This window comes from Mustela nigripes, chromosome 14, assembly GCF_022355385.1.
Source record: "Mustela nigripes isolate SB6536 chromosome 14, MUSNIG.SB6536, whole genome shotgun sequence".
Classification (NCBI taxonomy): Eukaryota; Metazoa; Chordata; class Mammalia; order Carnivora; family Mustelidae; genus Mustela; species Mustela nigripes.
This window is the reverse complement of record NC_081570.1, coordinates 106,211,125-106,220,818: the sequence shown is the minus strand read 5'-3', so window position 1 is coordinate 106,220,818 and position 9,694 is coordinate 106,211,125. Positions and strand designations below refer to the sequence as shown.

Sequence of the window (9,694 nt, the reverse complement as noted above, 5' to 3'; positions counted from 1 at the left end):
TTATTTATTTATTTGACAGACGGAGATCACAAGCAGGCAGAGAGGCAGGCAGAGAGAGAGGAGGAAGCAGGCTCCCCACCGAGCAGAGAGCCAGCCCGATGCTGGGCTCGATCGGTCCTGGGATCATGACCTGAGCCAAAGACAGAGGCTTTAACCCACTGAGCCACTCAGATGCCCATGGTTACATCCTTTTTTTTTTTTTTTTTTTAAGATTTTTTATTTATTTTTTTTTTTTTTTATTTTTTTATTTATCAGGGAGAGAGAGGGAGAGAGAGCAAGCACAGGCAGACAGAATGGCAGGCAGAGGCAGAGGGAGAAGCAGGCTCCCTGCTGAGCAAAGGAGCCTGATGTGGGACTCGATCCCAAAACACTGGGATCATGACCTGAGCCGAAGGCAGTTGCTTAACCAACTGAGCCACCCAGGTATCCCCGGTTACATCCTTTTTAAAGGGGGAATGATGTTGTCTTATATGGCACTTCTAGGAAATAATAAAGGCACAAGAAAATTCACAGAGGTCATGGCATCTTGGAGGTAGGGACTTAGGATATTAATCTAGGCAAAATAAAATTTATAGCATCGAAGTGCTTTGCAAAATAAAGGTTAAAAACTGCAAGCCAATTTTAACTTTTTTTTATTGTTCAAATTAATCCAGTTTTATTTGAAACACTTTATATATAGCATAAGATTTTTACTAACATACTACATTGGTGGTTTGTATATTTTCTTATCTAGTTTATTTACTCATAAAGCATTAATGAACCTCTGCTGTGTGCCAGGTTTGTGTGATGCTGAGGAGTGCCTTAGGATACAGAAACAGCATCCCTGCCCTCAAAGGACTCACAGAGTTTGGGCAAGACAAATATGCAAAGAGGTGAATAACAATATAATAGGGTAGGTATTATATGGCAATATTTACAGTATACTTTGGGAGCCCTGGAGAAGGTAACACAAAGGGAGTGATAGTTGATGAGAAGAAGTTTTCTTCAGCAGAGAAGGGGATGCTGGAGAAGTATTTTAGGTAGATAAAGACACGAAGGTGTTAAAAACCCTAAAATGTTCAGAAAAAAAATGAAAAGTTCAAGATGGTAAAATGTATAGATGGGAGAAGAAGAGAGATGAGGCCAAACTTCGGGGGATAGATTGCGAACCCTTGAAATGCTAATTTGAATTTTATCTCTGAGCCAATGGGAAGTCATAGGGGGTTGATAAACAGGGTAGTTAGGTTGATTATTTTTTTATTTTTTATTAAGTAAGATATTTAATTAATTAATTAACTTAATTAAGTAACTTAATTTTTTATTAAGTAAGTAGTAGATTAATTTTTTTAGAAAGATAGATGTTAGCAAGGTGGAGATACATAGAGATGGAGAGAGGAGGACCAGTTAAAAAAAAAAATAGTTACAATACCCAGATGAGAAATATTAAGAATCTGTTCTAAGGTGATGGTGGTCAAATGAAGGTCAGACTGGACAGGGGAAAGATTTTTGCAGCATTTTTGTTGACCATTTGGGCACAAGTGGTAAAAGAAAAGAGCAACTTAAGGATGGCATTGATATTTCTACCTTGCATAGCAAGTGGAAGGTAATGCCAATCACTATGTCTGGTGATGAATAAAATAGGTAATAAATATTTGGTCAGTGAAATTTTTTTTTTTTTTTTAAAGATTTTATTTATTTATTTGACAGAGAGAAATCACAAGTAGATGGAGAGGCAGGCAGAGAGAGAGAGAGAGGGAAGCAGGCTCTCTGCTGAGCAGAGAGCCCGATGCGGGACTCGATCCCAGGACCCTGAGATCATGACCTGAGCCGAAGGCAGGGGCTTAACCCACCGAGCCACCCAGGCGCCCCTGGTCAGTGAAATTATTAATATCAGTATGAGAAAGCAACCCCAGAGGGAGTAAAAAGGCCCAGAATTCCAGTTCTAGCTTTGTCATTAGCTTGCTGGATAGTCTTATGCAAGCAACTTAACCTCTCTGAGCCTCAGTTCCTTCATCTTTAACAGAAGTTCTTAAAGTGCGGTCTAGGGATCTCTAGGAGTCCCAGAGACTCTCCAGGGATCCACAAGGTCAAAACTATTTTTTCATAGTAGTGCTAATAAGGCTTTGTCTTTTTCATTCTCATTCTCATGAGTGAACTACATTTTCCAGAAGCTACATGACATTTAATATTATAGCTCATTAAATGTAGAGGCAGATAGGAGAATCTTCTGTGGTCTTCTCTTAAGTCAGACATTTAAGTGACTTGCAAAAATGTAAAACAGTGCCTCTCTTTTTGCTCCATTTGTTGTTGTTTTGGAAAATAGTCCTTTTTCATTAAAATATCTTGTTAACATATAATGGTTTTTTTTTTAAGATTTATTTATTTTATTTTTATTTTATTTATTTATTTTTTAAGATTTTTAAAATTTATTTACTTTTACGGAAATCACAAGTAGGCAGAGAGGCAGGCAGAGAGAGAGGAGGAAGCAGGCTCCCTGCTGAGCAGAGAGCCCAATGCGGGGCTTGATCCCAGGACCCTGAGATCATGACCTGAGCCGAAGGCAAAGGCTTTAACCCACTGAGCCACCCAGGTGCCCCAAGATTTATTTATTTTAGATAGAGCAAGAACAAGCATGGGGTGGGGGTTGCCAAGGGAGAGGGAGAGAAGCTCCAGCAGACCCTCTGCTGAGCAAGGAGCCTGACCTGGGGCTCTGTCCCATGACCCTGAGATAATGACCTGAGCTGAAATCAAGAGTCATATACTTAACTGACTGAGCTACCCAGGTGCCCCTATTTTATTTTAAGATTTTTATTTTAAGATTTTTTTTATTTTTTTATTTTAAGATTTTTATTAATTTATTTGACAGAGAGAAAGCAGGAGAGCACAATAGGGGGAGTGGCAGAGGGAGAAGCAGGCTCTCCGCTGAGCAGGGAGCCCAGCACAGCTCGATCCCAGGACCCTGGGATCATGCTCTGAGCCGAAGGCAACCGCTTAACCAGCTGAGCCACCCAGGCGCCCCTAATGGGTTATTTTATATAAATACACATTTTTCAGTTTGTTCAGTTTTAATTTATAATACCTTAAGTGTTGATAGCTATAACCTCCATAAATGAAAGCTTTTTTCCTCAATAGTTTTTGATAATGTAAAGGGACCCTAATATCAAAAAGTATGGTAACCACTGATCAATAAAATACGAATGATAAAAAAACATTTAAAAAATAGGAATGATATTAATATCAGCCCTTTGTATTTTAGCTTGGTTGTGATAGGGTCACATAAGACTCTGTACAGTCACTTTAAAAGGGATGAGATACTGAACAGGTAGAAGATTGATCATTCTTACTGTCATTAATTGTGGTGACTTTTTTTTAAAGATGGAACAGATTAAGCGTGCAAACCGCCTTTATACTAATGACTCCATCTTCCTGAAGAAAACCCTCTACATCCCCATCCTGACAGAGCCCGGAGACCTGTTCGATGGTTTGGATTCTGAGGAAGAGAAGCATGGAGAGGAAGAGGCCCAGTCAAGTAAGGATGAAGTTCCACCACACGGAGCTGACAGGAAGAAACAAGAGACAGGCTCAGGACGTGCCAACGGGGAGGTCCTTCCTACACCTGGCCGGGAACCTCCAACTCCCATCCATGACCTCTCCGCCTCTGATTTCCTTAAGAAGCTTGATTCACAGATCAGCCTGTCAAAGAAGGCTGCTGCCCAGAAGCTGAGAAAGGGGGAAAGTGGGTGAGTCTTGAATGGTTCCTTTTAAGCCCCTCTGCAGACTTCTTCATCCTTACAGCCTAACCTGACCCGTCACACAAATAAGCAAGCGCAGTGTCAGCAGAAACAAGGTAAAGCCTTTCACCCCCTCCCCCACCATGGGGGAAGGGTCCTGTAACAACAGCAGAGCCAGTGGCTGCTGGGATGGGTACTGAAGCAGGAAAGGGTTCTTTGTTCTCACTGGGGTAAAATAGGTGAGTGTCGTTGTAGCTCTGATATCATGAAGGAGCATTAGGGTGAGAATTTATCAAGAGGGTGATGAGACTCCATCTTGGAGCGAGCAGCTCATGTACGTTATGGGGGAGGACAGCTTCCCATGAGCCCTTTCTCAGGTTCTTCCCCTGACCTGTCATGCCTCCTTTCCTCACCTGCAGGGTACCTGGGGAGAATTCAGGCCTTCACTTGAGCTCCCCTCGGATGCAGCAGCGAGCAGTCCTAGGGCCGGTGCCTCTGACCCGGACCTCTAGGACCCGGACGCTTCGGGACCAGGAGGATGAAATCTTCAAACTCTGATGTCCCCAGAACTGATTGAGAAAACAAGATGTTGAAGGAGCAATTTGAGTGGGGGGAGGAGCCCGAGGTGAAGCTGAAGAACAAGGCTTTCCAGCCTACCTCCCTCCCTCCTGCCTCCTTCCCAGCCTCCAGTTGATCTAGAGTTCCTTGGCCTGGGGCAGCTTTATTGGGGATGGGGAATAGAACCCTCTTCAGTTCTTGGGCTGAATCTAGAACTGTCTTTTAGATTCAAAAAAGGCTCTTTTTACATCCCTGCTGCCTTTCCCATCCCCTTTACCATCCTTGGCCTTAGAGCAGGGAGACAAGAACTCCCCCAACCCCTGCCCCCTCTCCGTTTCAGACTGTATTACCTAATTTATTTGGTGCTATCTTGAAGTAGTATTTATTTGCTGTATCTTACTGTTTCCCTCTTGTAATGAAGAAAGAGGATTTCTATAGCTCTAGAGTAAAGGGAATCCGGGAACAGTGAGCCAGTGACTACTGGTTCCCCACCTTCCCCACCTTCTTAGGCAAGCATGTTACTGAAGATGGGGCAGTCCGTGATCTCGCCCTTCTGCAGAGAATGGCAGATAGTGCTGGGCCTGTCCCGCAATCTCAAAGTAAAGAATTTGGGCTCAGTTTTGACTAACCAGTTCATAACTTTTTCATAACTCTTGCTCTGAGGAAAAACAGCAGTGTAGGGACCGGAACTCTCCATGCCACCAGTTCGCCCTTCTAACCTGCTCCTCTGTTCAGCCTATGCGAGGCTAAGGGATGAAAGAAGAATTACCTTGGAGTTTGAAGAGGACTTTATTGGGGAGACTTTTTGTTGTGGGAGTTTCTTTGTTATACTCCTTCCTGACCAGAGCCTGTTGATCTGTGCCTTGCTCCTCACTGCATATTTATTTGCAATTTGTAGCACTGATCTGCAGTACAGTTGGTTTTTTGGGTTGTTGTTTTTGTTGTTGTTTTTTAGTTTCTTAAGCAGAAGTAGGCAAGGAGACCCCAATGATACTTGGAAATATGCCTCAGTCTCTCATAATGGAAATGGTGAGAGGAGAGATGAGTGGTGTTTCACTATCTCTTGCCTCTGTGATGGTCATAATGTATAAGAAGCTGGAGAGATTAAACATTGAGCCCTGTGCATGTTTTAGTAGTTTTATTTCCCCTGTGAGACTCTCCCCTGCCCTAACCCCTTCTTCCTGCGCTCTGGAACAGAGCCTCTGGTATCTGTCCAGGCTCTGCCTGGAGCTGGAGGTCTGGGATCCCATTCCCCCTTCTGTCTTTAGTGTCCCCTGAAGGGTTAAATGAGCTATGCCCTCTTCCCCTGGTTCACCAGGGAGCGGGGCTTCCCTGTTTCAAATGTCCATTGGTTGGGGAGAGATAGAGATCCAAGTTTCACTTCATCTTTTTCAGGCAGCTTTGCTTCCTGTCCCGGGACTGGAGTGGGAGAGAGGCGTGAACACTCAGCTTTGCAGCTTCTCCACCAGCAGTTTGGGGGTGGGGTTGTCTCAGAGGCAAAAGCACTCTGGGGAAAGACTGAAGCCTGAGGCTTGAAAAGCATCAGTGCACCAAGCAGGTCAAGAGAGCCCTTTCGGTGTCACTTTCTCAGTTGGCCACACAGCTCCGGTGGACGGCCCTGGGGCCTGGGCCCTCAGAGCTTGCCCTCATCCAGCAGCTTCCTGAGCCCATCGCAGATCTTGGTCCGGTGCTGAGTGAAGTCTGGCCCATAGAGGGCCGTGAGCAGGCCGGTGTCAGAGAAGTGGTCGAACACGTGGCGGATGCGGCCATGGGACTTGGGCGTGAGGTGGCGCGCCACTAGCTCCAGCAGCAGATCCCGGCACTCAGTCAGAAGGCCGGCCAGTACTGCCGCCTCGAAAGTGAAGTCCACCTCGCCAAAGCTGAGCGCCGTCATGGCGCCCTGGCGCAGCTTTTGGCGGAAGCTGGCGGCCAGGTCCAGCTCGCCGGGGCCGAAGCAGCCACTGCGGTGCAACACGGCCACCTTGACCGCCACCTTGATGAGGTCCTTGAGCACCCGCTGTGCCTGTGGCCGGCTGTGCGTGTACTCTTTGGAAACGCGGTAGAGCTCATCGAGCACCTCACTGCTCGTCTCGTCCATGAACAGATGCGCCACAGAGCGACCGGCCATCTTACTCAGGAGCTTCTTCTCCGCCTGCAGTGCCAGACTCTTTGAGCTGAAGGACTCCATAGTTCCTGGGGGAGCAAGAACGGGGTGGGGGGTCTGTGGTCAGTCACTAGAGGGAAGGCCACAGGCTTCCTTAGACAGCAACGGCTTTTCCCCGTCTCGGCTTCTATCTCATTGTCATCTTTCTCTGCCATCTTTTTCCCCCCTGAGCCTCCTCAGTCTTCTATGCCTTGTTCCCATTTCTTTTCCTGTGGACCTGGAGGAGATCTTGAGCTTCCACCCCTCCTAGCAGGGCAGTGACAGCTTTGGCGGGGTGGGGGGGTGGGGGTGGGGCGCTGAGGGCTTACAGGGTGCTAGCCCCCACAGTGCAGCCCAAAGGGGAAGTTAGTTGGCTGCTGCTGGCCTACAGGGTAGAAGATAAGGCTTACCTGGCAGCTAGTTCTCAGAGCGACCATGGCCGCCACTAACTAACCAGGGGTCAGACATCTATAAGGTGTGGCTGTTACTGTCCTTGTTTTACGGCCAGGTAAACTGAGGCTTGCCTTAAGTAACTGACCCAAGGTCAGACGCAACCCTCTTCCTGACTCTGGAAAAGTCGGTGGCAGTTCGTGTGCTGTACTGCCTTTAAGGAAGTGAGTGAGATGAGGGTCCCAGGAGTGCGGATAAAAATGCTCACTCACATTTATGGAGAACCTATGTGCCAGTTGCTTTACGGGAATTGTCCCAGTCTTCCCAACCCTTTGTAAGGTAGGTGTCCCCATCCTGCAATGAGAATACTGACGCTAAAGGAAATCAAGCAACTCGGCCAAAGTCACTAGGAAATGATTAAAATGGGCTTCCAACCACAGAAACCTTCCCGGGAATGCTTTCAATGGGTTGCTGCGGACTAAAGAAGCATGAGACACCTCTCGGCGGGGCAGGTGATACTGGAGGCCCACAGTCTTCTGCGGGGACCAAACCAAGGACCCTCCTGGTGGCACATCACCGCCGCATATCCAGGGTGCTCTCCCCATGGTCCTTGCCTGCGGTTCTGCTTGTTTTGCTTCTTACTTCCCCCTCCCCTGCTCTGCAGGATGTGGCTGTTACCACAGTGAGGAGCAGCCTCACCCTCTCCCCCAAACCAAAATGAGAGTCTGAAGACACAGGGGAGATGGGCACTGTGGCGGGAAGGGTCTTCCTGCCCCCCAATATCAGGCCAGTGCTAACCTGGAGCCTTGCTTTTTGCTCCTGGGCTTGCCTGAGGTTTTCTGGACTGGGCTCCACAGCCGGAAGAGGAGATTGCTCCATGTGAGCCTTCCTTCCTTCTTGGCCTTCCTGTTACCCAGCTCTTCATTGCACCCATGGTTTTCTCACATCTGGTCCACTGTCCTCTCCCTCCTGCTTCAGCCTCTCTTTTTCTCTTGCCTGGGTCCTGCCCTGCGATCCTCTAGCCAAGCTCTTCCCCTGCCCTTATGTCTACCTCCATGTCTCCTAGGGTGTCCTCACATCTCTCAGTACTCTGTCACACACCCATATCACCCCCATGCCTCCACCCTGCTTCTCTACTATCCCAAACCGTGTCTTCCTTTCTGAGGCTGCCCCGGGGCAGGCTGAGCTGGGCCTCTGCTGGGGACCCAAGAATTCTGGCAAGGGAGAGTCTCACAACATGGAAGGCTCAGGCTGACAGAGCTGGGACTCTTCTGCCACCATCACCCCTAAAGCCTGTACCCTTCTGTCACTGACAGCCCCTCACCTGCTGCGTGCGCTGGGTGCCAGTCTTGCCTTGGACGGTCCGGGAGAGCTGACAGAATGGAGAAGCTCCTAAGTGAGAGGCCCTTTGGCTTGGCCCCACCCCTCAAGCCCCGCCTTCCTACCCTGTGCTCAACCTCCGGTTCATCGCACTGTCCCCAAGACCGTCTGTGGCCCAACAACCTCCTAGAAATGCAACAAAGGTCAAAAGGAATAGCAGTCTGCAGGAAATCGCCGTGGTTTTGTGAGGTTAGGAAGAGGGATTGCACATCCTCTGCACTCAAATTGTTTGTCTGCCTCTTTATTTCCTTGATACTCAGTTCCTTGGGATTATCTTACATTTCTGTGGTTTTGGGAAGGATGTGAAGTATGAACCCCTACGGTGGGGTCAGTGGGAAAAGTTTGGGCCAGAGGCCAGCAGATGTGAGTATGTTCCTGGAGTTTCCAGGGAAGGGCAGTGCTTGGAGCAATAGTACCTGAGCACAGGCTTCCAGTACCTGTCTGGGTAACGGACAGCGGGGACTGTTCTGCCCCCAACTCTAGAGAACAAGGTGCTGGGGCCACAGCAGCCAAGCCAGATGTGACCAGCAGGTGTCAGCACAGGACTGAAGCACTAGAGGCAACAAACCTGCTTCCTCAGCTTTGTAGCTGCTACAGGGATGCAGAAACGAAGGTTAAGTTATAGTTTCTGAATGAGGCCAAAATATTTACCATCAAGAATCATCCTTGGGGCCCCTGGGTGGCTCACTTGGTTAAGAGTCTGCCTTCAGCTCAAGTCATGATCGCAGGGTCTCGGGATGGTCTCCCTGCTCAGCGGGGAGTCTGCTGCTCCCCTCCCTTTGTCCCTCCCTGCCATGCTTAGTTTCTCTCTCTTTCTCTCAAATAAATAGATAAAATCTTAAAAAAAAAAAAAAAAAAGAATCAGACAGCCTTGTCAGGGAGATAAACTTAAGTATATATAACTACAATGCAAGTCAAATGATGTCATTAACTTAATAGAAATTAGAAGAATAATTAGAATAAAGGTAAGTTTAGATTATATCTGATAGGAGGGCCAAAGAGGCAGAATGAGAAGGATGGGTTCAACTATCTACTAGGCAGAGATGGGGAAGAAGTGCTTCTTCTGACGATGGGAATTAGCATAAGCCATTCAACAAATAAAGGTAATGTGTCGGGGGCACCTGGGTGGCTCAGTGGGTTAAAGCCTCTGCCTTCAGCTCAGGTCATGATCCCATGGTCCTGGGATCGAGCCCCACGTCGGGCTCTCTGCTCATCTGAGAGCCTGCTTCCCCCACCTCCTCTGCCTACCTCTCTGCCTACTTGTGATCTCTGCCTGTCAAATAAATAAATGAAATCTTTAAAAAAAAAAAAAAAAGGTAATGTGGGTCATACTCAGGAAGTGCTGATTTATTCAGTATGTCTGCACCCCGAGCTGTTTGAGAAATAAGTGACGGAAAAGCAGATCGTGGTAGGTAAGCTTTAACAGATTGCTCAAGCATTCCCACATCTGTGGGCAGTAGGGAGACATTCGGCATTTCGGATGATCAGGGGAGAGATATCAGGAGCTCGGTGG

General features: G+C 47.6%; 2 protein-coding genes across 2 annotated transcripts in view; one reads left to right on the top strand and one right to left on the bottom strand.

Moving 5' to 3' along the window:
• Positions 1-5,393, top strand: part of LYSMD1 (LysM domain containing 1) — a 15,148-nt gene extending 9,755 nt beyond the window's left edge. Inside the window, exons 2-3 of the mRNA XM_059376113.1 lie at positions 3,355-3,719; positions 4,130-5,393. Coding sequence (XP_059232096.1) covers positions 3,355-3,719; positions 4,130-4,268 — 504 coding nt within the window. The 3' untranslated portion in view covers positions 4,269-5,393. The remainder of the gene's footprint in view (positions 1-3,354; positions 3,720-4,129) is intronic.
• TNFAIP8L2 (TNF alpha induced protein 8 like 2) lies at positions 5,385-8,233 on the bottom strand. Its single transcript, XM_059376114.1, has 2 exons — positions 8,126-8,233; positions 5,385-6,461 (listed from the first exon to the last, which is right to left on the bottom strand). Exon 2 carries the CDS (start codon positions 6,454-6,456, stop codon positions 5,902-5,904), a length of 555 nt encoding a protein of 184 aa, XP_059232097.1. The 5' UTR covers positions 6,457-6,461; positions 8,126-8,233; the 3' UTR covers positions 5,385-5,901.
• Positions 8,234-9,694: the final 1,461 nt, after the last annotated feature.